The sequence below is a fragment of the Oreochromis aureus genome, linkage group 4 (genome assembly GCF_013358895.1).
Source record: "Oreochromis aureus strain Israel breed Guangdong linkage group 4, ZZ_aureus, whole genome shotgun sequence".
Taxonomy (NCBI): domain Eukaryota; kingdom Metazoa; phylum Chordata; class Actinopteri; order Cichliformes; family Cichlidae; genus Oreochromis; species Oreochromis aureus.
In genome coordinates this window covers 27182008-27209020 of record NC_052945.1, presented here as the reverse complement: position 1 = coordinate 27209020, position 27013 = coordinate 27182008, and the positions used below count along the sequence as shown (strand labels likewise).

Genomic DNA, 27013 nt, shown 5'->3' with positions numbered 1-27013 from the left:
TTTATTCGTTTACAGTAAGATAATAGTTTTTTTCCTCAAAATGTGTCATTTACTCAGTCACAACACAGATGTTGCTATATGAGCTAACCTTCAAACATTTTCATATTGTGATTTAATGATGTAAAATCTTCCTAACATCAATAATTTTAGCAGTCCTCGTTGTCTGCCTCTTTAAAATTAATAATATAATGTAACACACCCCAAGCAAGAGGGTGGTTGACAGATTATGTCTGGTTCTGAAAAGAACAGATAAATCATGAGATGGACGACAGGTAGTGTGTTTCCCCTCTCGCTTCTGCCAGATCTTTATTTAAACACATTCATGTGTTCACAACAGGTTGCAAAAACTTCTTTACATCTCTGTCTCACATTCCCAAAGCCCAAAATCAGAATAAACTAAAATAGTATAAACAAAAATCTAAACAGTCATCTCTGTTATTTGTTACTAAGAGCTATAAATTACACTTTTTTTCCACACATAGTTTGATAAAGCAAACATTCCAATACTGTACCATATACTAATGGCGTATTTGTATAGTAGAAATCTCCACATCAACATTGCAGAGCGATCAGAATTATTACAGGTTATTACATTAACTTTAGACAATAACAGTGACAACATATCCAACTGTCTCTGTGAACACATTAACTCAAATATACAGGAGCAGTGGTGTACTTTTGTTACAAGAGGGTGCCTTAAGTTTAGAAAACAACAAAGCCGACGGCTACTCCAGCATGCGGCGAGCTAAGCTAGCTCCTACTCTCGATCGTAACACATTTCAATGAGCAAAACAGACGAACACAGATCTTCAGCAAAACAAACTGCTGGTTGGGTTTTACCCTTATTTGTCAGGTAAATTATGTGGACCACATGTGTGGCCTTATTACTTACTAACCTGAAAAGAACAGATAAATCATGAGATGGACGACAGGTAGTGTGTTTCCTCTCTCGCTTCTGCCAGATCTGAAGACGAGCAGTAGCGTCACACTAAACCATCTCACTAGGGCGGAAGTGCCCCCTTGTGGCGTAACTAGGGATCACACCACATGTTGGATCTTCAACAAAAATCACAAGATTAAGGGCCTTCCTTAACAAAACTACACCTAAAAGCTTATACAATATACAAAAATTAAATCACATAATGTGACCACACATTACAGTGTGTCACAATAATAAGTGTGAAAACACTTTATCTGTCCAAAAATTCTTTGCTGATGACAAACTGATTAAAATTTTACATAAAAGTATCTGTTTTTATTTCTCACTGTATTTCGAACTATCATTTTTAAATAGATGTTGTTTCTATTTGCTCACCTTTGTAAAATTTCATTTCAATTAAGCAGGTTTCTATGTACCATTTGAACAATCTACTGAAAGTCCATATTTTAATGTTTTAATGTAACGTTATCATTTTATGTGGTTTCATTTGTGAATAATTGTTGAGCTGTGGTGACTCACTCACAGTTTGCACATTTCATCCAGACTTTCAATCGCATCTTCTTTAGTGTGTGTTTTCCACTCTCTGGGAATCTGACCACTCCCTGTGAATTTAAAATGATAGTGCTTTTCCATTTCCTTCTGAAATCGACACACAAACCATGTCCAGTACTTTAGTTTAGATTCATCAGGGGTAATTCTCCAGTTTTTATATGGTGGTCCGGCTTTGCGGTACTTTTTAAAAGGAATGGGATCTAACCTTAGATTAGGGTAAAAACGTATATCACTTGCAACTTTTGTTGTGCAGAACTCGACACTCATTTCATCACTGTCCTTGTAGTGTCCACCACTGACTGCAGAAGGTCTATGAAAGGGGACATTGTGGTCTTCAGGACTGTGATTTTTGACAGTGTTGGTACAAACAGCTCCACAGAAGGGGCAGGTTTCCCAGCAGCAGTTACACAGCTGATCGATGAGGATTTGATCAGGCGTAAGTCTGAATTCCTTCATCTTATCCAGCGAAAGCTGATTCATCTCCTTTCTGACAGATTCAAGACGTCTCTCAATCTCATCTTTAAGGAAGTCAAAATTGTTTATGTCCCTGAAGTTTTGACAAAAGACAGATTAAAGAGTCAGTTTATCTTTAAGGAAACTGGAAAATTCCTCTACCCACATGTCTGTGTTTCCTCTCTGTGTTTTGACTTTATTTGTTGTATAAAACAAAGCTTGACAGACAAACGTGTGCATCCCATCCACATGTTTTCTGAGTATATTTTGAGCTTTTTTTTTGTATTCTCTGGACATGTACGTGTTTACTCTCTCTTCGATAAAAGCTTCTACTTGCGTCCTTGGACGTTGGATGTAGGTGATGAAAGCATCAAAGTCCTCTTTCTCTGCAAGTGACTTCAACAAATGTTTCTCTAAGTTCAGTCTGTTCCCACTGAATGCTGGGATAGTGCACCTCATCTCTCCAGCAAGATCAATGGCAGTCTTGTTACAAACAGCCTCAACAATGGAAACTTTCAGTTTTTCACAGATCATTTCTCCGAAAAAAGATTCTGGTTTGACCAACCAGTGATCAGACAATAAATTTAGTTGTTAATATAGTAAATTGGGAGATGCTTTCTGCCTGATTGATGCAGCACAAGTAATTTACTGTATGAGGGAAATTCTATTTTTGTGATAATATTTTGAACATGCATTTCTGTTGTCCTGTCAACTTAGTGGGTTAATAGCTGATATGCAAATTAGTTGATCATTCTTAGATTAATGAAAGGTGACTGAATTCTAGCACGAGTGAATGGGATGTGTTGGAGTTTGTTAGAGTGGAGACTCTAAAACACTGAGTTTCCTGGTTTTGATGTGCAAGTGAATCCTGCACCCAGATACACAACTCTGAACATATAAGAACAAACGTCTTTTGTGAAGTACAGGGCGACATGTCACATGTTTTGTGATGACGGGGAAAAAGAAAAATGGAATAAAATGGATCTGTGGCCTAAATGAGTGAAAAGCACAGACATGGGGATTAAACTCTATCTAATAAGACATTAGGGTTATGTTGTGTGTTGTGCGGCTGATGGATGGTTTGGAATTAATTTAGCTGATGATTTTTCTTTTGTAGTGTAGTTGAGCCTGCCAATTAGTATGATGGTATGATAAATCATGCCAATAGTATGATTTACCCTCCTGAGATGAGGAGCATGTGTCATGACTTAATGAGGCCTTTTTATTTTGTTACTTTCACAGTGCACTGAAAGTTTTGTTTGATGATCTCGTTTGAAGCAGATCTGCACGATTAGAACAGAAGCGCTATACGACACGTCGTCGAGAAAACTGTTGCAAGTGAGTTTCTCCACATTAAAATGGGCTCAGGAGAAAGTCACTTTTTGGGACAATTAGAAAATAGGTCCCTGCCCAAAAAAGGATTCAGCGAGGTAATCCGATCTAAAGTTCTTCTTTTTCTTTTTGAAATGACGTCATTTTGCTGAGGGTGGAAACTAAATGCGACGATAGGTTCCACTATCAGCAAAGAAAGAATGAATGAATGCATGAATGAATGAGTGAGAGAAAAAAAAAAACTGACTGACTGGTAAAAGCTGACAAAAGCTGACAAGACTTGACCACTACTCAAGGTTAACCTCCACCTAGACAGGACAAAAAGGTGGATGAATTTATGTGTGTTTCTTTTTACAGGAGCAGAAAGATGACAGCAACATTCGAGGTTGCGTGACGATTTAACCTTTTAAATGCCACTTTCTGTGTCTGTGCATCTACCAGGGGTGTTATTCATAGGCTTGTGTTGCTCACAGAGATCACTGTGAGAAAGTGTGTATACACCTGCGCAGCGCTAACATTTGCATTTTCTTTTCTACAGCATTACAGTTCTTCATGTGATTTGATCATGTGATTTATACCAGGACAGCTGGTTGATGTATTTCCACTACAGGATTTCTGAGTTTATGTGTGAAGAAAACTGTGTTTACAGGTTATGAGTGGTAATGCTGTTACACTGTGTTGTTGGGAAAATGTGAAGGTTACTTTGACGATGTGAATAACGTGAGAAATTTCCTGTGTTGAAACTAGTGTCACTTCTTTCCACAGCTATGGATGGTTAACTTTATGGTCTTTTTATAGCACCTCTGGACCCTGTCGACCTGTGCCTGACCACCAGGATGATCCATGTGTGTTGCTAATGTTTGTTTTTTCTAAGAGTGCATGTAGAGGATTCAGCAGAGGCAGACAAGTGACATGAGATAACAAATAAGAGATGCAGTGTTTATGGAATAGTCTATATGGGGCTCATTAGCTGGCCACTATTGAGCTCATAATGATAAAATGAGTGGAGTGACTTTGCTTAAGGGAAGTCACCGACTACTTTAATGTTGACTAAATACATGGGTTGATCCATGTCTGGGGCGAATTATGGCAATAATTGTAGTTTTCTAATTTGAGAAAACCTGCACATGATACTTGTCTTGCTGATGCTGAATGCTTTATTACTCTTATGGTACAATTGTTTACAAGTGTGAAGTTTGATTTTACTTCCAGATCTTGTTTTCCAGGCCATGATGGTGTGTATGCAGGCTCCAGGCGGAGCCAGGTGTTGAGCACACTTACTGTGCAAAACACACTAACATCTTTTATTGCAGGGGTATAGGTCCGGGGTGGTGCTGCTCCAGAGGAGGAGACACCCTGATGTTGCCTGGGACATGATCTAGCTAACCTTTTTTCTTTCAGACAGAAATTTGGTTTTGATGAGTTGACTCATGGGAGTGTCCATGTGTGAAGAGGAGGGGTCCAGGATTAACATGAAACAATATTTTCTATGATTTTTGCAGTGATTTGTGTGATTAACAGTTCATTTACAGGTATTAAACTTATGCAAGTGGTGCATCCATGTTCAGATGAGGCTTTGATGCTCCATAAATGAAGTTCACTGAACTAAAGGGGAATGTGGTTTGATGATGGTTTACATGCTTTCCAAGTAGAAGTTTTTCCTCCTAGCAAGGAAATACAGGTGCAGCAGTCAGAGTATTGCTGAAAGGAATCTCCTGAGAATTCTTCAGAGGCCCAGTGAGAAACAAGAACCATTCCAGGCATAGCTGACGGCCCAGGCAGTGGTTGAGGTCAAAGGTCGAGCTGTTTGGGGCCCATCATGAGATCAGATTCTGGAGCCACAGCAAGGACCACGAAGCTGCGTTGGAATGAGAGCTGTGCCAAGGGGGCTTTCCAGAGGCCAACAGAGGAGATTGTGGATAACAGACGGGCACCTGAAGGATGAGGGGAGCGTGCCAAGCTCCATCGACAGCGCAGGGAGAGTTCGAGGATGACATCATGATTCTGTGAAAAGCACAGGAACCAGAAGCTATGGTGGTGATGATTGTTTTTTTCTTCATCTGTCTAACCCAAGAGCCAGTTCAACTCTCAGCACCAACAAATTCCTCCCACATGTCTTTAACAGATCTGATGGGATGTGAAGGGTCCAATATGTAAAACTCTGCATGCATATTACATATTACTACTGAATAAATAATGACAAAAGTAAAAGAGAACATGAGAAAATTCATTGTGCTCAAAACTTTTATATTAATTGTGGTTTGGGAACGTAATCTGTAGCACTCGTCAAACTTGTCGGGCTGTAAACGGTTGCATGTGGGATGCTTCGTGATTTTGTTCCCAACTATTTCACACTGTGAATAAACAGGCTGAGGACTGCCAGCAACAGGATGAAATGAAGATAAGAAAACACATCTCTCTTACAAGAAATCATCTGCTAAGGTTGTTAGGAGATAATTTAATAAAATTTGAAGATTCATGTTCTGCTTGCCTTTGGGTTAGATTTAGGGTTGGGCACCCTGGAACAATTACCAGATTTCAAGTGTTATCCATAATTTTTTAGCAACTGAGTGATGCTATCAGTATGTACCAAAACTGGAAAAGCTATTTGCTGTATCCTTGCTATACATAACTGAGGCAGTTATGAAGGCCAAAAGCAGGTAGCCTACACTATCAAGTAAAACTAATAGAGAAGTCACTGTTTCCTGTTGGCTCTCTGCCAAAACTTATCTTGCTGGAGGCTCAAAGCCACTCCTCTATAAGAGGAAATACATGTCAAGACACTGTTTGTGTTCAATTTAGCCTTGTTCACTTTCAGTAGATTTTCACACCCATTACAGAGGCAGATGTTTATTTAAAAAATAGAGGACTGCAATGTTATGATGTAGTCTTTGCAATTACTTTGGTTTTGGTGACTTGAAGTTAGTCTGTAAATTTAGTTAGTTGCACCAGAAAAATACTCTAAAATAATGGAAATTTACTTTTTCCATAATTCAAAAAAATTCTGTTGGACAGTAAATTAAAATACAGGTGTTGTAGCTTTAAATTTACATGAAATCTTGTGTATTTGTGAAGATTTTTATGATTAAAAAAAAAAGATGTTTCCATGTGTAAAACCAACAACAAGCAAGTTGATGGCTGCATATTTGAGGTCTGAAAACTTGAGACATTTAAACATTAAATATTAGAGTTAAACAGCCAAATAAATGAGATGTGAAAATCTCTTTCATTTGTTGGCAGTTCAAAGTCAAATTAATTTTAATGATGAAACATTCTTGGTGTGTGTTTGGTGTTTTGCTAGCTGCAGTTCCAGCAGAGTAAAAGAGATTTCACAGCAGATTAGACTCAAGTATAGAATGTGTAGCTCGGAAAGAAAAGCATCTAGACTTCTTTAAGGTCCAGACACTTTTTTTCTGAACCTTCACAGACATATAGAAAGTGAACTTTTCTGCATCACTGTCACTTTGTGGCTTATGGGTTTAGTTGCATTACACTTGAACTGCTGCCTACTGCCTAACAAAAATATGTTGGTTTTTTTTTGTTTATCTCGTCTGCCTTTGAGTTTTGCATTTGGGCCATGTTTCTTGCTGCAAACTGTGACAGCACCTTTGTACTTGCCCTGCCCCCAGAGTTAACTGGGTGACAGGTGAGATTCTTCTTGCGCAACAGATCCAGGCTTGCTTGTTTTCTGCAGAGTCACCGTGCAAAGTAAGTAAAGCTGATAAACTACCTAAAAATCCAAACTAAGCTGTATGACAGTGATAACAAATAAAAATAAAAATTGTTACATAGTTTTCATTATGATAACAGTGGATTTCTATGAGTGGCGTGTTAAGATGTGTGCTTTGAATCAACAAACAATGTCAAACTGAAACTGGTTTTGGTGCTTTTGCTCTGCTGGTGTGCCACTGCTCGTCCTTTCAAATTTGCCACTTCAGTTGTTCCTTGTGCATTTTAGTGAGTTTATGGTCTTACTGATAGCACTGTCTTATATACTTTATATTATGGTTATGAGTGCAGTCGGTCCTATTTGATGCTTAAATGGCGTATGAATAGTTTAGCATAAAATCTTTTACTATTTCGGATTGAGTTATTTTCACAGTGGTACTTTGTGTTGGGTATACACCCTCTACAAGACACACAAGCTACAAATGGATTTAAATTTGAAGTAATAGGAAGGTAAACGAACTTCCTTCTTTTCTTCATTCTTCAGCTGTAAATCAGCAAAGATGGCAGAGCTGATGGAAAACGAGGTAGTGAGGGCTTTCAGCACATATGCAGTTATTGTTATCGTGAAGTTGCTACTGATGGGGCCAATGACTGGATACTACCGCTTCACCAGAGGGGTGAGTTCAAATGCCAGCATGTTCTACATCTGGGGTATTTCTCTGGAACATTAGCTTAGTTGCTTTTTTGCCCTGGTTTTATAAGGCTGCAAGTTCAAAACTAACAAGACTCATGTTGGTTTAAGAAAAATAAAGAATTACATAACTAAAGAATAAAGAAATGCACAACTGCTCCCAAACCATCCTCACTTCTCAGTGTTGACTCTTTCAACCTGATATATTATTGTGATAAGTCCTGGCAAAAAATAAACACTTGTATTCTCTATTTTTTTTAAGTCTTTCTCTAATGAAGAGGATGTGGCCAGAAAGTCTGCAGAGGAAAAGAAGAAGCTGCTGAAAACTCACCCAGATGTAGAACGAGTTCGAAGGTGAGATAATCTGGCCCTCGGACACTAAAGAATCCTGACGTGTCTTTAGAACAATGATTGATCTAAAGAAGTTAAGAAAATATCATGTTTGTTTTGGTTTTTTGTTTTTGTTTTAAGGTTTTAGGGAGTGTTTGATATTCTTTGGACAGACACTGCCAAAAAACATAAATGTGTATAATAAATTGTGTAAATTTGTGTTGCCTACTGTTACTAATAATGTGGCCATCTCGGTTGCTAAACCTCTCTTTGTTTTGTCCTCTAGGTGTCACCAGAATGACCTGGAGAACGTTATTCCCTTCGTGATTGTCGGCCTCATTTATGCTCTGACTGGACCCGAGCTTTCTGTCGCTCTTCTTCACTTTCGCATTTTTGCTGGCGCTCGGATCTTCCACACTATTGCCTACATTGGCGCTCTGCCTCAGCCGAGTAGGGGTCTGTCCTGGGTCCTGGGCATGCTGGTCACCTTCTCAATGGCTTACAGAGTGCTCAACACGGTTCTTTTCCTGTAGAAAACGTACTTGCCCATAGAGCTGACTTTCTTAAAGACATGTGCATGTGTTTACTTTTCTCTTGCTGCATCTATCTGTGAGTTTGACAAATAAACATTCTCTGCATGACCTTTTGTTCATTGGAAATAAACAAAATGTGTGTGGTTTTTCTTAAGGTACTGAAGAATAGGGCTGGGTATCATCACTGATTTCTATAACTTATGCGATTCAAAAGGTCCCAATTTGATTTGATCCGTGATTTAATTTAATTCACTTTTGACTCAGAAATATTATAATTATGATCATTTATTGGTACATATCCATATTTTTATATCTATGTATAAAAACAAAGCTAACACTTGTGAGACTTCATCAGAGATCTAATCATCACAACAGATGCCTTTGTGTCAAAGTAACTGAGGATAAAATGCAGAAAAACATGAAGACGCATTAGACACAGAGCTAAGTGTTTTGTAATTTGGCACTTTGTTAAAAAACAGTTTACATTTCTTTGGTTTTGAACAGCAGAAATTAGGCTTTCTTCCTCGTTTTTGTAAACCAAAAACAACAAAAAAACAGCGACAGCACTGTACACAACAGTAGACTGGTGCATAATAAGGAAGCGAATAATGCAGAAAATGGAGATTTTTTATGGTAAACTGGACTCTGAGTAAGGAAAAATAAGAGGGAATTAATGACAATATTTTTCAAATGTGAAGTGTAGTTCTAATCTTCTTTTGCTGCTGGTTCAGTGAATTTTGATCAGAGAGTGACAAAACCTGCTGCTTCAGAATCTGTCAGATGTCGGCTTTCAGCACCCAGCATGTCTGCATAGGGATCCGCATGTTTACATGTTTTTGTGAAATCCATTTACCTGCTATCATTTGCTGTTTTAGCTGTTTGGCGGTTGTTGAAATAGTTTCGTGAGCTTTAACCTGAGATTTTGGCATTCCTGGCAAAATACATTTATATTTAAAAGAAATTGATTTGAATAGGGAAATCGATTATTTAAACCCATGCCTACTGAAGAAGTATTAATACATAAGTGCAACTTTGTAAGTGTGCCACACTTTCTTTGAATCATATCAAAGTGAATGTGTTAAATTTGTTGACAGGTCATTCATGTATTTTAAAATAACACAGCTTTCTCTTTCTAATTCTATGTGTATGTATAAGCAGTACTATGCTAAAATAGCAGGGTCAATTTGTATCAAATTGACTCTTGGACTGGCTTGTGCTGGTCATGTCAAAAACTACTTCCTGTTATGCTGCACTGAGCTATGAACTGAGTATCTTCCACTGTTTGATATTTGTACTTTTAACTCCCAGTGAAGCAGAAGTAATTATACTGGCCACGCTTTAGTGTAGTACAATTTCCATCCATCCATCTTCTTCCACTTATCTGGGGCCGGGTCGCAGGGGCAGCAGCCCAAGCAGAGAAGCCCAGACCTCCCTCTGCCCAGCCACCTCCTCCAGCTTGTCCGGGGGAACACCCAGGCCAACCAAGAGATATAATCTCTCCAGCGTGTCCTGGGTCTGTCCTGGGGCCTCCTCCCGGTGGGACATGTCTGGAACACCTCACCCAGGAGGCGCCCAGGAGGCGTCAGATGCCCAAACCACCTCAACTGGCTCCTTTCGATGTGAAGGAGCATTCTGAGCCCCTCTCGGATGGCCGAACCTCTCACCCTATCTCTAAGGGAGAGGCCAGCCACCCTTCGGAGGAAGCCCATTTCCGCTGCTTGTATCTGCGATCTCGTTCTTTCGCTCACTACCCACAGCTCATGACCATAGGTGAGGGTAGGGGCGTAGATCGACCAGTAAATTGAGAGCTTCACTTTACACTCAGCTCTCTCTTCACCACAACAGACCGGTACAGCGTCCGCATCGTTACAGCTGTAGCGCCAATCCGTCTGTGGATCTCCCGCTCCCTTCTCCCATTACTAGTGAACAAGACCCCGAGATACTTAAACTCTTCCAGTTGGGGCAATAACTCGTCTCTGACCCGGAGTGGGCACTCCACCCTTTTCTGGCTGAGAACCATGGCTCTTGCAAATGTTGTATAAGGATTGTATGCAGTGTCTGGCCCGTAGTGGGCCAGACACTGCATACTCCCGGAGCACCATGTAAAGATGAAACTATATCTACATACTTCCGGCAAGTGAAAGCGTGCTGTCTTTCATAAAAATATAGTAATTTCAAATTTTGATTACATGGGCAAAGTTTTCTGTGCTGCCACCTAGTGGACTGATCTTGTGGACAAATTACTTGGACAAAATTGTTGGCAACCATGACGGCAGCTATTCACATTAGGTAAAAACATTATGTAAAATGTGAAGTTAGCCTTTGAGGGTTTTTTTGTTTTTGTTTTTTTGCCTGTCGCGTTAGGTACTTTAGCAATCAAAATTGTTGTCTGAAGGCCAGGAAAGATGCCCAACGGATTTATTTTTTCAAGTGGAGAAAATATGGAAATGGCATATTGGTCCACTTGATTGATCTATATTATTATTTTTTATATATTTATTTTATTTTATTTTAAGTTATTACAAATTGGACAGACAATTAGACAGAAAGGGAGAAAGAGAAACAGAGGGGAAGGGGGGACAGTAAGAGAAGACACTGAGAATATCTGTTGGATCACCTGTCAAATAAAGAAAAAAGAAAACACACAGCATTTGGGCCATGTTTCTTGCTGCAAACTGGGACAGCACCTTTGTACTTGCCCTGCCCCCAGAGTTAACTGGGTAACAGGTTGGAATTCTTGTTGTGCAACAGATCCAGACTTGCTTGGTTTCTGCAGAGTCACCGGCTAATGTAAGTAAAGCTGAAAAACTCCAAAGTAAGCTGTATAACAATGATTTTTAACAATTAAAAACCTAAATTGTTAAATTGTTTTTCATCGTGATAACAGTGGATTTCTATGAGTGGCGTGTTAAGATGTGTGCTTTGAATCAACAAAGAATGTCAAACTGAAACTGGTTTTGGTGCTTTTGCTCTGCTGGTGTGCTACTGCTCGTCCTTTCATATTTGCCACTTCAGTTGTTCCTTGTGCATTTTAGTGAGTTTATAGTCTTACTGATAGCACTGTCTTATATACTTTATATTATGGTTATGAGTGCAGTCGGTCCTATTTGATGCTTAAATGGCGTATGAATAGTTTAGCATAAAATTAAATTGCATTTTTACTATTTTGGATTGAGTCCTTTTTTTGCAGTGGTATTTTGTGTTGGTATACTCCTCTACAAAACAGAAAGTACAAATGGATTAGAATTTGAAGTAAAACTGCTTTAATAGGAAGGTAAACAAACTTCCTTCTTTTCTTCTTTCTTCAGCTGTAAATCAGCAAAGATGGCAGAGCTGATGGAAAATGAGGTAGTGAGGGCTTTCAGCACATATGCAGTTATTGTTGTTGTGAAGTTGCTACTGATGGGGCCAATGACTAGTTACAACCGCTTCACCAGAGGGGTGAGTTCAAATGCCAGCATGTTTTACATTTTGGGTATTTCTCTGGAACATTAGCTTAGTTGCTTTTTTTCCCTGGTTTTATAAAGCTGCAAGTTCAAAACTTACAAGACTCATGTTGGTTTAAGAAAAATATAGAACTAAATAAGAATTGCTCCCAAACCATCATCACTTCTCAGTGTTGACCCTTTCAACCTGACATGTTTATAGTGATAAGTCCTGGCAGAAATAAAGCCAGAAATAAACACTGGCTATTTTTTTTAAGTCTTTCTCTAATGAAGAGGATGTGGCCAGAAAGTCGTCAGAGGAAAAGAAGAAGCTGCTGAAAACTCACCCAGATGTAGAACGAGTTCGAAGGTGAGATAATCTGGCCCTAAAATTCAGATACTACAGAATCCTGATGTGTCTTTAGAACAATGATTCATCTAAAGAAGTTAAGAAAATATCATGTTTGTTTTGGGGTTTTTTTTTGTTTTAAGGTTTTAGGGAGTGTTTGATATTCTTTGGACAGACACTGCCAAAAAACATAAATGTGTATAATAAATTGTGTAAATTAGTGTTGCCTACTGTTACTAATAATGTGGCCATCTCGGTTGCTAAACCTCTCTTTGTTTTGTCCTCTAGGTGTCACCAGAATGACCTGGAGAACGTTATTCCCTTTGTGATTGTCGGCCTCATTTATGCTCTGACTGGACCCGAGCTTTCTGTCGCTCTTCTTCACTTTCGCATTTTCACTGGCGCTCGGATCTTCCACACCATTGCCTACATTGGCGCTCTGCCTCAGCCAAGCAGGGCTCTGTCCTGGGTCCTGGGCATGCTGGTCACCTTCTCAATGGCTTACAGAGTGCTCAACACAGTTCTTTTCCTGTAGAAAACGTACTTGCCCATAGAGCTGACTTTCTTAAAGACATATGCATGTGTTTACTTTTCTCTTGCTGCATCTATCTGTGAGCTTGACAAATAAACATTCTCTGCATGACCTTTTGTTCATTGGAAATGAACAAAATGTGTGTGGTTTTTCTTAAGGTACTGAAGAATAGGGCTGGGTATCATCACTGATTTCTATAACTTATGCGATTCAAAAGGTCCCAATTTGATTTGATCCGTGATTTAATTTAATTCACTTTTGACTCAGAAATATTATAATTATGATCATTTATTGGTACATATCCATATTTTTATATCTATGTATAAAAACAAAGCTAACACTTGTGAGACTTCATCAGAGATCTAATCATCACAGCAGATGCCTTTGTGTCAGAGTAACTGAGGATAAAACGCAGAAAAACATGAAGACGCATTAGACACAGAGCTAAGTGTTTTGTAATTTGGCACTTTGTTAAAAAACAGTTTGCATTTCTTTGGTTTTGAACAGCAGAAATTAGGCTTTCTTCCTCGTTTTTGTAAACCAAAAAAAACCAAAAAAACAGCGACAGCACTGTACACAACAGTAGACTGGTGCATAATAAGGAAGCGAATAATGCAGAAAATGGAGATTTTTGATGGTAAACTGGACTCTGAGTACACTGAGAGAGGGCTGTACAGGAAGGAAAAGTAAGAGGGAGTTAATGACAACGTTTTTCAAACGTGAAGTGTAGTTTTAATCTTCTTTTGCTGCTGGTTCAGTGAATTTTGATCAGAGAGTGACAAAACCTGCTGCTTCAGAATCTGTCAGACGTTGGCTTTCAGCACCCGGCATGACTGCGTTCGTGCTGTCAGGTGAAGGGGGTACGTGTGTTTACATGTTTTTGTGGAACCTGCTATCATTTACTGTTTTAGCTGTTTGGTGGTTGTTCGAATACTTTTGTGTGGCAGAGGTGTGGTCTCTGGCTTGCTGCAGAGGAGGGGTGGCACAGTGAGCTCCCACTCAGAGGCGATGTGATTAACTTCGGCTCTTTATTTTTGCAGTGACATCCGAGGAGGCAGTGGTGTCCCATGCCAGTGTGCTGAAACCACAGTTGGACTATTGTCACAATAAAAGCGCTGTCACCACATCGACCGTGTTGTGCGTCCTTGGGAGGGTCCATCATCACATTTCGTGAGCTTTAACCTGAAATTCTGGCGTTTCTGGCAAAATACATTTATTTTTTTAAAAACTGATTTGAATAGGGAAATCGATTTTTTAAACCCACCACTACTGGACAAGTGTTAAAACAGAAGTGCAATTTTTTAAGTGTGCCACACTTTCTTTGAATCATATCAAAGTGAATATGTTAAATTTGTTGACAGGTCATTCATGTGTTTTAAAATAATACAGCTTTGTAATTCTATGTGTGATGTATGAGCAGTACTGTGCTACAATAGCAGGGTGAAAGCAGATAACAAAACAATAGAATACATTCCAAAGATTTGTATCAAATTGACCCTTGGACTGGCTTGTGCTGGTCAAGTGAAAGACTACTTGCTATTATGCTGCACTGAGCTATGAACTGAGCACCTTCTATTGTTTGGTATTTGTACTTTTAACTCTCAGTAAAGTAGAAGTAAATATTCTGGCCTTGCTTTAGTTAAGTACAATTTTAATATAAAAATACTGTGGGAGTAAATACAAATTACTAATGCTTCAGACAGCTTTTGCATCATGAAGAACACAGAAGCTAAACAGCATGACCCAGTAAGCGTCTAAAAGTTTCCTCCAGACTGAGTTGGTGGTGGTCTGAATTGATGGAGGTATCATGTGACGATTGATGGTGGCAAACTGTTTCTGACTCACAATGGTTCACGGACAGTATTTGCTGTAAAAGACACCAAAAACCATGAGTGAACTTCAGGTTTTCACTACTGTAACAATCTTTTTTACAATGTAAAGATGAAACTATATCTACATACTACCGGCAAGTGAAAGCGTGCTGTCTTTCATAAAAATATTGTAATTTAAAATTTTGATTATATGGGCAAATTTTTCTGTGCTGCCACCTAGTGGACCGATCTTGTGAACAAATTACTTGGACAAAATTGTTGGCAACCATGAAGGCAGCTTTTCACATTATGTAAAATGTGAAATTGGCCTTGTGCCTTGGACACATTTGGACACATTTGTCTGTCATAGTTCAATGATTCAATTTTCAGTTGTATTTATTGTTACGGGTTCGAAATTGAGGACGAGAGTAAAACAATGATGGTCCAGAAGAGGTCAATCAAACAATTGATTTTTAATGAATTCACGCAGCGTGGAGAGGTGCAAACTGCAGAACAGTTGTACATCTCTACCCAAAATACACTCTAGATTGCTTTTATAACATCAGGGTATTGTAACGCCCCTTCTTGCGTTTACAAGCACATAATTTGCATGTACAGAACATTCATGTATTTTAAGAATTAAATGCAACATAGAGGTTCCTCCTTGTGGCATACTCTTCCAAATATGGTGATGACCTAAGGCCTTTGAGGTCACCATGGACTGGACATCCTTCCGTCACCTGTAACTAAGCAAACTCAAATACCACAAGAAGCTGAATACATTCAGGCCTTTGCTCAGCTACTATTTTACTGTAACAATGTACTCAGCATATGAGTTATGATACATATATATTTAACTCAATCATTTTAAAGTAGTTATAACTGCACCTGTAATAAACATGTTAATATTTGATTATGATAACCCCTATAATATAAATTATAACATAATGCCAGCAGCTTCAATAAACACTTTGATGAAATGATAATTAATGCAATGATAAGATGATGGTTATGTAAAATAATCCCTGTAATTCCACAATTCCCCTTTTGACGTCTTCCAAAGACGTCACTACACCATTCCCAGGTCCACTACCTTCGCTCTGACCCTCTCTTGCCGCCCCTGACTCAGCAAATCAGACAATAACCTCCTGTCCTCTAGGTGGTCTAGTACTAAACACCAGCCCCACTTGAAAACACTTCATGCTTAGGTAATCTCCGCTCCTCTTCTGGGTCTCTCTCTGGTGGAAATCTTCTCCTGTAAGGGATAGAAAACAAACAGCCTCTCTGCTACACCTTACTAACCTACTGTGTTCATCTAAGGTTCCTGTCATTATTCAAAGTTAGTTTACAATATCATATCTGGCAAAATCACAAACCCTACTGCCACGTCTGCTTTGTTAAGCTCTTCAGTTAGACTCTGTACCGGTTTGCCAATCTGTGTGTACATGCCTCTACACTTTTAATGTCTAAATTCACATGTGTATGTATGTGCACTTGTATGTCAATCTACATCTATCAGTCAATCATTTTTCAGATATAAGGCGTTAATGTGAGAAATGTTTCCTGACTATTAACTCCTGATACTGGAGGGACTTTCCGGGTTGCCCAACCTCTTAGGTTTGACCTTTTACACTTTTACTAAAGAAATTTTAACAGAGCCCAAAGAGATTTTTATTTTGCTCCTGTGCTTGACAGGATAAGGGAAGTTGTTTTTTTGTTTTGTTTTGAAATTTTTCCCTTCTGTGTGTGTGTGTATACATAAGTAAGGATATGATAATCAACATAAGATCCCTGGTTTGCAAATGATTTTCTGCCCCCGCTGCAGGGCAACATCCTACATCATTTTGTGGTGAGTCTATGTTGGCTAGTTTAGTACAGATATGTAACAGTTGCTTCATTACATTGCCCACTCAGAGTTGCGCAGTTTCAAAGTATGTGGAGAGTGTTTTCACAGTTTAAACATAGGTTACTCACATTTCTAGCCTGATTATTTCCCAATAAAAGTGAAATCAAACATTGCATTTGATTTCACTTATGTATTATCCTGTTCTGGGCTCTATCCATTATATTAACTTTATTTAATCTCAATACTCTTTATGTGTGTGAGCAACGCTTTTAGTTTTATTAAACACCACCCCAGTAAAATACACACCATCCCCATGTCAGCCTGACTCTCCGCTAAAGAGCACACTTCAAAGTTTTCTATCTGGTTTTACGCCTCTTTTGGCCTCAAGCATATACATAACATGCCAAGGTTACTGTTAATGCCCGTTAGACAAGTTTCCATTATCTACAACATTTTGTTTCACCCGGCTCACCCTCACACATTTCCTGTTCACTTATTGCATATTTATCTTTAACACCATTTACCTCAGTAGTTGCTAAGCAGAAACAAAGCAACCTGTGGTCCACCATTACCCTGTAAAATAAACCCCTGTCATGTTTGTGTCTGTAAGCATGTTTTGCATTCATTCATTACACTCCCCGCCATTCCTGCAAGCTAGGAGCTGTAAAGTTGAAAGCTGCATCAAGTCCAGGCCTTTGGCCTGGCCTATATTTAAATCATGTGTGTTTGTAAGCGTGCGTGCAATTAACCTGCTATGTTCTCATCTTCCCTCAACATGTATCACCTGGACACTCTCACCAGTGAAGCTTAAAACCTGTTTGGATGGAACATCAACTCTAAACAAGCACAGTTACGCATTGTGTATAAAATTAACTCAACCTGTAAATAGAGACATCACTGTTATGACAAACATAAAATAATACTGTACAACACGTTATTAATACAGTCATCCTAAGGCAGATTATATGATAGCAATAAAAAATCTCTAAATCCCCAATCCCAACAGGTCCTGCTTTTAAATCTTTCCTGACTTTCGCTTCAAGTTCTGCTGTCTTAATACAATAATTAGGTCCTCCTCATCCCATTAAATCTGCCATATTGATTCCTTCATGTGTAAATGTCAGGTTTCGAGCATCTAAAACTTTACTCAGTCTCTGTTGTGCTAATGATGTCATAGTGAACGCCTGCAAGTTCACATAAGCCACCACACTATGTTAGTTAGAACTTTTAGTGAGTGTCCTCTCCCTACATGTGCTGTTTCCTATATTATTTTGGCAGCCCCTACTGCATGCTGTGCGCATTTAGGGTGCCTTGCTTCTGTTGGACTCAACCTTATGCTAACCTACGTAAGTACCTGTCTTAAGAGAGACCTCTGCACAGCTCAGACGCCAGTTGCAAGAGCTCTCTAACATTAGAATCATCAGCTGTGTCTTATATAGTGTTATTTCGGTACTTTATACTTCACACATTTTTTGAACGTTGTTTATATGGGGAGTTCCTCTTTTTGTGTCTATATTTATTAATATGCCTTGTGCACTAAAGCTTCCTATTTTTTCAGTCTGGCTGAGCACTTGTTTGTGAGTAGAAACTGGCCTCTACAAGCCTTCATCATTATAATGAGCAGATACACATTACAAATGCTTCATATATACAGAGAAAAACCCAATAATCCACATTTCACTATTTTGTTCTTTGGTTCAAATTTGGATTCTGTATTGTTCTGTATTTATTATTATTTATATTCAGATTCTTTTTTGCTAGTCTTGGTTTGTTGTTGTCTGTTTGGGAGCTGACATAGTCTCTATGAATAAACTTCTTTTGGTGGAGTAGCATCAGGAGAGAAGCTCCAGAGAGGCATATAACAAAAGAGATCTCCTTAACGTGTTGTATATTTTCAATATTTCCTTATTATTTTGTCATAAAATAAATCACCCAAATAACTTAAGCTGTGTGACAGCACCTTGCGTTACGCCAGGCTGTGAACTGCCCTGAAGCTACCCCCTTTTTACCCCATTTACTTTCTCAATCTTAGTTTAAACTATTCCTGACCTTCTCCTTCTCTCGTCTGATCATCTCAAGTACGTCCTGTACCAAATTTGCTTCCTCTTTTCAAGCCCCACATTTAATTACAAGCTCAAACATATTTGCCCTATATTGCTGTCTCGACGTGTTTCCTGTCCACTTAACAGGGTTATTCTCAGAACTCAGAGCTGAAGTTCCCCTTTTCTAAGTCTGTATGTTCTACAAGAGAGCAAGTCGGTAAACAAGTTTATCATCACAAAGGTTACTAGGTAAAGGTCACGTAGACATTTGCTTAGTAACCCTAAAACAGCACATTTCATGTAGCTAATCGCATATATTAACACCCCCCTTTTTGTGACACATCTCATGTGTTACAAACTCAAAATCCTTCACTCAGGTTAGGCAATTAAAAGAAAAGTTTAGTCCTATCATATTATGTATAAATGCTCCGGAGCTTAAACCTGTGTTTAAGGAATGAAATCAAATTAATCATCATGTCAAATCCTTTCTTGGCTCCATCCACAGCCTGCATCCTTGAAACGTCCTGGAAACAAAACCTGTGTGTTAACCAGAACATCACCTTTTATACTCAGTTTTCCACTTATGATCCAACCTGTGTTATAACAGAAAAGTTAAAAACAGAACAATTATCAGTCATGTGTCCAACCTTAGTCCAGTCTTTTGTCAGTGTCCAGTCGGTCCAACCTATGGTCTGCCTGGTCCGTCCAGTCACCATCCATTTACACACATTCACTCACACGCATTACCATCAGGTATTGCTGACAGTGGAGACTATCTCGCAAATATTCAGTCTTCACTCTCAGCAACATCAACTCATTTATTTGTTTTACTTTGTTTTTAAGAAAATAGTTCTTTCTGCTTTTGGACTGGATTGGCTCGCGGCAATCCTTTTAGACAGAGAGTTAGCCTTCTCCTCTGCCTATTGTAATCTGGAGTAGGTCACCGAGAATTTTCAGCGCTGTTATCCACTCTTTTGCAGGCCTGCTTAGAACAAAAATGAGAAGAAGAGAGCTGATTGTTAGCTCATCAAAGTACAAAACAAAATCACCTGACAGGTTTTTTCTAAGTGCACTGTTATAAAAACTATGGGCCCTTTTAGACATGTCCATGTTTATCAAAACTCCCTCTATTAAAATGAAAAACAACAGCCCCAAAAAATCTTAAACCATCTTAAATTTCACCCATTCAACGCACTGAAAACCTTGTCCAAACTGCACCGTTTTACACACAACCATGTCCCCTTAGACACTTCACCATACTTAGATTCAGCCTAAAATATAAACACGTTATAACAATGTGTCAACACTAAATTATAAATTTCTTGTCCAAATCTGCACCTTCAACAGAAATGCATGTTGAAACCTTAACACCTTATTGAATTATTTTCATTTTCTTTCTATACTAATCACTTACTTTTATCAATCAGTGCAAAAGCACTCCTAACTCACTCTTATAAAACTGCTTTAATCACTTTTCTTCTGTTAATTTCCATTTATTTTATTAAACATTCACACCATTCTCTCACTCATACAACCAGCAAGCTGATCTTCATTGCATACGCTTGTGTTCTTAGCCGGGTTTTCAATCAATGTCTCTATGCATCAAGCTTTGATTAGACAAGCTTCATGAGCTTGTCTTTGTAAGGTTAATGCATTTTCTGTTTGTGTGTGGTATTTTGCATCTATGGCTTCGCAGTCTCCCAGACTCCTTCCCAATTCTCCAGTTAAGCAGTCAGTTTTTTCTTTCCCCGAATTACTAGCCCAAACTTTTGATCTCCCACCTTAAATAAAAGCACTCCTGGTCTTCAGCCAGGAGTTAGGGCTTACTTTTCAGGTTCCTGGACACATCATTCTGTGAACAATTCAACCAGAAACTTGCCTTAACATATCCATTGATGTTAACCTATAATTTTCTTCCGACTGCTGCTGTGGAGAATTGGTCCAGGTCTGCTTGCCCCTAAAAATAACAAACTAAAACATTTTCATTATTATCACGGACGCCTAAACGACCCATTTCTCTTTTTCTAGTCAAAAATACCAATTATGCCATGTATGTAAGCGTGTTCTTCCTTGCGTTATGTGGTCATGTAAATGCAGTGTAAGCTGTTTTCTTCATTGCATCCTTATGTATTCATTGCATTTTCATATGTTCATATTTAATTTATGCATCTTTTCACTGAGGTCTAGATTCAAACTATCTCACTTCTGATTCATTTCAAAAATAATCTCACATGTAACAATTGGTATATGTGTGTTTTCTATTCATTAATATAATTGTCAGTTATTTTGATTATCTTTACCTTTTGTATTGTCTACCTCTTTGTTGTGATATGGTGGACATCCCTAAACTATCCCGAGTTCAGGGTTCAATTTCAATCCAATCATCTCCTATCTTCTCGCAGTCAAACTCGTCCAGCTTCATCTCTCACTGGTCCTTTTCCATTCACAGTGTCCTGTTCGGGCTTCAGAGCCCCAGCAAACACAGTCTGTTTCTTCTCTGTTTTGATCTTTCAGTATTTCCTCTTCCTTCAGTCTTATTTTCATTTGCTCTGTTTTCTTCTCCAGTCATCTTTTCAGTCTTTTCTTCCAAGATTGCTCCAAGCTTGGCAAATATGACAGTCAGTGCCTTCAAGCAGACATATCACGCTATTCTTCACCAGCATGCATGTTGCATCACGTGCTTTCTTCCATGCTGCTGGACTCATCAGTCGTTGTCAGTGTTACTGCTTTCGCCTGCACTGTCTTTTAGCTTCCGTTACTTCTTCACGTCCACGATATTCTATCGGTCTTCATCAGGCGATTGACTGTCCTTTGAACTTCTTCTCCGCTTCAGGGACAAAGTGAGAGATCCAGCCGCACAATTTCGAGCCAAAGACTGGCTTATTTTCTCCCAATTCTTTTAATCTACTTTTCTGCTGCTGAACTCAAGATTGCAATGTTGAGAGAGTCCACCTGTATTGACACACTAAAGCATACAATTAGTAATATATTCATTTTTATCTTAAAACCTCCCTTTTGCTTCATCTGCCCAGAGTTAAATCTCTCTCTACTCTGGGTGCACACTTGTCACCGTGAGCTTCCCTTTTATGGGCATGCATTTCCTGTCCCACACACACACATACTTCCTGTTGCAGCAGCCTCGGTACACAGAGCCATATTTCCTGTTCCTCAAACTAATCTAACTCCTTTGTTTTTGTTTTCTTGAATTAAAAGCACTTTCAAACTTTAGCACATCCTACTTTTCATCACACAAGAAATATATTTCACACTCCTTTATTCCATACACACCTTTTAAATGCTCTAACCTCTTTCAGACGCCATAAATCACACGCACTGCCTTTCTCTCTCTCAAACTTCCCCTTTTCACTTACTCAGACAAATCACCCAGTCACTCAAATCAAATACTGACAGCATTCACACAGTTAAAATCACACAAAATACGCTTTCATACGAGTATTTTGGACATGCCTTCCATGATCAGAAAGAGCAAGTCAAAAGAAAAAGAAAAAAAGAAAACTGAAACCTCTCATAACATCACTGGAGGTCAAATATCTTCATAGACCCAAAAGTAAGCATATTATTTCCTAGTCAAAAGTCAAACCGTTACTCACAGTAATTTTTAATCTCACAGCCTTTGTGTTTTTTAAAACTAAAAGAGGAAGGAACAGCGCCTAATTTAAACTGCGCATGTTGTCACTCAACAACACACACACAGAAAATGTAACTGTATATATTATCTCAAACTGAAACAGAACCCATCTAAAAATCCTAAAACATCTTACTTGACACCCCAACACACACATCGCTTACAGACATCTTTATTAATTAAATTATCTCAAATTCAATTTCAGTTCTCAGAACCCAGGTAACGGTCTTAAGTATCAACAGTTTATGTATCCTATCTCAAAACCCCGCAAAAGTCATACAGTCGTGGCAAGAAATAAAACTTTACTTACATATTGTAATAAACAAAACCAGCGTCTTAAGTACATGCATCAGCAATGTCTAGCAGTCTCTATAAACTTCCTCATACTCTATGGACCTCTCAGCTGCCTTATTTGCATTCTCACACACACACACACAGTCTAAAAATAATACCAGCCTGACTCACAGACTCAGACAAGTCTCTTAATATATTTACACAGACGTCCTATGATTACAACTGCACAGATTTTAGGCCTCTCATTTCAAAACCTACACAATTTAGACAATTTTTAAGTTAACCCTCCAAGGGACAAACTCCCTGAGTTTTTGTCATCAATTTAACCAGTCTCGGCCCCGGGCGTGGTCAAATATCTAAGACCCTACACAATTTAAAAGCGTCCAACCAACTCAACCCCTGCCGAAAAGCTCTGTTTTTGGGACATTTCACATCCCAGGCTTCCCGAAGTTTTAAGTTAAAAGTTACACGCCCGAAACCCGGTTTCTACTGACCAAAAAAGTGCAAACCACCGTCCCGGACGGTAAACTGACCCAGTCAGTGGCCTATTTTGGAGGTTCCCAAGTTCTCCACGAAATGCCAAGTCGGACTATCCCTATCCAAGGAAGATCCCGAGCGTCCTCAGGAAATTTGGAGCGTCACCTCCGAGAAATGCACTTCTTAGAACTGTCCACAGTTCCGTTCTATACAATTTAATTACTTTTGAAGACACCAAAAAATCACAAACCCACCATATCGGTGTCCAAGCCCGGCTTTATAATCAATTGAGACTTTAATGTCACCAACTTCACCAATTACCTATTATTCTAAATCCTCTTTATTCTAAATCCTCTTTATTCTTTCCTTAGCAGTCCAACTGCTTTTCCTTTAATCAGTACTGTCACTTAACCTTACATTATCATTACTTCGACTTCAATTTCTCATGAGATTTTCACCAAAATCAAAACAGACCTTTTCCAGTAGTTTTCAGTGAGTAGACTTTCAATTTTGTCAGAACCAATTCAGCACTGTTTGGAAATAATTCAACAGGTAGTGCCTTACCTTTGAATAAGCCGGCTTATGTCCACTCACTTCGACCACTGACTCGTGTCTGCCTGTTTGAGCACCTTGGACCCTCTCAGTCTCAACCTCCAACTCTCTCTACTCAACCCTCGGCCAATGCACCAAATGTTACGGGTTCGAAATTGAGGACGAGAGTAAAACAATGATGGTCCAGAAGAGGTCAATCAAACAATTGATTTTTAATGAATTCACGCAGCGTGGAGAGGTGCAAACTGCAGAACAGTTGTACATCTCTACCCAAAATACACTCTAGATTGCTTTTATAACATCAGGGTATTGTAACGCCCCTTCTTGCGTTTACAAGCACATAATTTGCATGTACAGAACATTCATGTATTTTAAGAATTAAATGCAACATAGAGGTTCCTCCTTGTGGCATACTCTTCCAAATATGGTGATGACCTAAGGCCTTTGAGGTCACCATGGACTGGACATCCTTCCGTCACCTGTAACTAAGCAAACTCAAATACCACAAGAAGCTGAATACATTCAGGCCTTTGCTCAGCTACTATTTTACTGTAACAATGTACTCAGCATATGAGTTATGATACATATATATTTAACTCAATCATTTTAAAGTAGTTATAACTGCACCTGTAATAAACATGTTAATATTTGATTATGATAACCCCTATAATATAAATTATAACATAATGCCAGCAGCTTCAATAAACACTTTGATGAAATGATAATTAATGCAATGATAAGATGATGGTTATGTAAAATAATCCCTGTAATTCCACATTATGTAGCGTCAGTCACATCAAATCACCCTAAGAGGCATATATACCTACCTCCTCGAAAGTCTTCCAGTGTTATTTTTTGACAAGTTTACTTTGATTCAGAGTGATTTTTTAACCCTAACCCTAATCCCCATATATATTTTTGGTTGGTTACAATAAACAAAATGTGTAACAGCCAGGTTAATCACCAGCTTACAAGCTGGTTATCTTGTAACAGGGTTATACAACTATTCAAAGGCAACACACACTTATTCAGCTGCAGGAAAAAGACACCACAAATTGGAAGATAATCAATGCATGAATGTGAAGAAAAACATTAAAATAGCTACTAATGTTTGATTTACAATTTTCCAAACAAGCCTCAGTGAGCCAGCATATACTGTACATCCAGCTCACAAAGACACAATGAAATTACCAACCATATAACATTTTTTTCCCCACCCCTTGATATCAGATACCACCATTTTTATCCTTTTTTTTTTATCGCTGGCATGTGTTTGGTTAAATAAGTGAAGGTTTTTACAAAGTGATATATGTTCCACAAACAGTGAGATAACATCATGTATTCTTTCTTCTTCATTGTGGTTGGATTTTTACTGTGCTGGCTTGTTTTCCATGATGCATGTGAGGCCGTGAGTCAGCTGAGGATTGTTTACTCCCGTGAGGAGCTGTTACAACTTAACGTACCGTATGATGGTAAGGACCTCACCTCATGTATGCCGGATTTTATACTGAGAGACTCTGACAGAACAAGTGACGAGAGGAAGAGAAAAAGAGGGAGACGCGGAGGTGTCAAATTGCATCTGAGGAGACAAGAGGACAGTCGGTTTCCCCTGCCCTCCGTTATCCTGGGAAATGTTCAGTTTCTTAGGAACAAGCTGGATGAACTCCAGGGAAACGTCAGTTTCCAGAAAGATTTCAGGAACAGCTGTGTGATGGCTTTTTCCGACATGGCAGACGGAGCAGGACCAGGACATTGATTTTTCAATTAACGGATTTGGAGCTCCTTCCCGCTGGGATCGGGACACACAGGTAACAGGGAAATCCCAAGGAGGCAGAGTATGCTTGTATGTGAATAAATGTTACTGTTGCGCTGTTAGAGGGTGTATTTGTACACCAGACATTGAACTTTTATCTGTGTTACCTCCATCGTGAGTTTCCACAACTTTTTATTACCATAGTTTACATTCACCCGAGGGCTCACCCCGCCTCCACCTGCAGCATCATCTCAGAGGTAGTGCAGAAGCTGCAGGCGCCCTCTCCTGATGCCCCAAAGTTTATAATGGGGGACTTTAACCATGTCTCTCTTAAATCAACTTTGGGAAATTTGTATCCGTATGTATCCTGTCCTACCAGACAGGATAAAATCTTGGACCTTTGTTACGTATTGGTGGAGAATGCTTATAAATCCCTCCTGCTTCCTCCTCTGGGATCTGCTGACCATAACTGTGTGCATCTTCTGCCCATTTGTAAAACTGTCCTAAAACGAGACAAGACAAGGACTAAGGATGTTGACATATGGTCAGAAGAATCTGTGCTTACCTTGCAGGAGTGTTTTTAAATGTACAAATTAGGAAGTTTTTATTCAGTCTTGTGGAGATGATCTTGACGCTTTGGTGGATGTGGCTAGCTCACATGCAGTTTTTTGTAAAGACATGATTATACCCTGTAAGCATGTTAAAGTTTACCCTAACAAAAAGCCATGGGTCACCAAAAGCATCAAATCCTGTTTAAGGAAAAAGAGACAGGCTTTTAAAGAGGAGGCTGTACTGACTTTCAGACAGCCACCAAAGACTTGAAAGTCAAGATCTTGGATTCCAATTTGCTGCAAAAATTTTTGGGTCTGCCTGGACTTGTATGAAAACCATAGCAGGGTTTCAAAATCCCCAGAGCAGCAGTCAGATCATTTTAGAGGGTTTTAATTCAGACAGCGATTTTGCAAACGCTTTGAATATGTTTTATGCAAATTTTAGTATTTCTGATTTTAGCGAGGATATTTTGGAACTGAAAAAGAAACTGAAAGACACTCAGCATTTTATCATTGAACTGAGCAATGTCCAAAAGGCCTTTCATACAGTTAATGTGAACAAGAGCCAGGGCCCATTAGTGGCTGCCTAATTAAATCTTGTGCTAAATAACTCAGTCCTCTATTTCAGGTTATTTTTAATAAATCCTTGCAAATACAACATGTGCCCTCTCTTTGGAAAGAAGCTGTCGTGGTTTCTGTCCCTAAATCTAGTCATCCAATGACTTCAGGCCTGTTGCCTTCACCTCAGTTGTGATGAAAGTCTTAAAAAACCCATCAGAAATATGATTATGGAAGAGATTGAACATCAGCTGGATCCAATGGAATTTGCATATAGGCCCAATAGAAGAGGGGAGGACACGCTTTTGACTCTACTAAATCTGATTCTTAGACATGTCGAGAGTAAACGGACTTTTGCAAGACTTCTTTTCATCGATTTTTCCTTCTGCTTTTAATACAATACAGCCCCATATTTTAGTTAAAAGACTTTTAGAACAGTTTGAAATCAGGGAAAACCTGGCGGGCTGAATTTTAGATTTTTTAACTGACAGGTCACAACGAGTGAGAATAAATAGGGTTCTGTCTTCTGACCCAGTGTTCTCCTCCACAGGTTTTCCTCAAGGGTGCGTCTTATCACCCTTATTATTCATTCTCTATGCAAACATGTGAAAACAGGGCCAATATTAAATATGCAGATGACTCTGTTATTGTCAGCTTACTGAAAGAGGGTGAAACTA

General features: G+C 38.9%; 2 protein-coding genes and 1 pseudogene across 3 annotated transcripts; 2 read left to right on the top strand and 1 right to left on the bottom strand.

Annotated features, from left to right (window-relative positions):
- Positions 1 to 1459: 1459 nt before the first annotated feature.
- LOC120440032 lies at positions 1460 to 4349 on the bottom strand (annotated as a pseudogene).
- Positions 4350 to 6873: 2524 nt separating this feature from the next.
- On the top strand, positions 6874 to 8630 carry LOC116316569 (microsomal glutathione S-transferase 1-like). Its single transcript, XM_031735149.2, has 4 exons — positions 6874 to 6985; positions 7491 to 7623; positions 7900 to 7991; positions 8254 to 8630. The coding sequence occupies exons 2-4, from the start codon at positions 7507 to 7509 to the stop codon at positions 8498 to 8500; spliced, it is 456 nt and encodes a 151-aa protein (XP_031591009.2). The 5' UTR covers positions 6874 to 6985; positions 7491 to 7506; the 3' UTR covers positions 8501 to 8630.
- Positions 8631 to 11134: 2504 nt separating this feature from the next.
- On the top strand, positions 11135 to 12919 carry LOC116311547 (microsomal glutathione S-transferase 1-like). Of its 2 annotated transcripts, none has more exons than XM_039610666.1 (4): positions 11135 to 11290; positions 11809 to 11941; positions 12204 to 12295; positions 12563 to 12919. In XM_039610666.1, the coding sequence occupies exons 2-4, from the start codon at positions 11825 to 11827 to the stop codon at positions 12807 to 12809; spliced, it is 456 nt and encodes a 151-aa protein (XP_039466600.1). In that variant the 5' UTR covers positions 11135 to 11290; positions 11809 to 11824; the 3' UTR covers positions 12810 to 12919. The 2 variants fall into 2 exon arrangements, with proteins under 2 accessions (XP_039466600.1, XP_039466601.1); XM_039610667.1 differs by lacking the exon at positions 11135 to 11290 and adding an exon at positions 11516 to 11534.
- Positions 12920 to 27013: the final 14094 nt, after the last annotated feature.

Bases quoted from the DNA above. Each gene is read 5' to 3' on its own strand.
- LOC116316569 (XM_031735149.2), top strand. From the start codon at position 7,507: ATGGCAGAGCTGATGGAAAACGAGGTAGTGAGGGCTTTCAGCACATAT. The intron at 7,624-7,899 runs GTGAGTTCAAAT...ATTTTTTTTAAG, and splicing joins ACTACCGCTTCACCAGAGGG to TCTTTCTCTAATGAAGAGGA. The intron at 7,992-8,253 runs GTGAGATAATCT...TTTGTCCTCTAG, and splicing joins GATGTAGAACGAGTTCGAAG to GTGTCACCAGAATGACCTGG.
- LOC116311547 (XM_039610666.1), top strand. From the start codon at position 11,825: ATGGCAGAGCTGATGGAAAATGAGGTAGTGAGGGCTTTCAGCACATAT. The intron at 11,942-12,203 runs GTGAGTTCAAAT...ATTTTTTTTAAG, and splicing joins ACAACCGCTTCACCAGAGGG to TCTTTCTCTAATGAAGAGGA. The intron at 12,296-12,562 runs GTGAGATAATCT...TTTGTCCTCTAG, and splicing joins GATGTAGAACGAGTTCGAAG to GTGTCACCAGAATGACCTGG.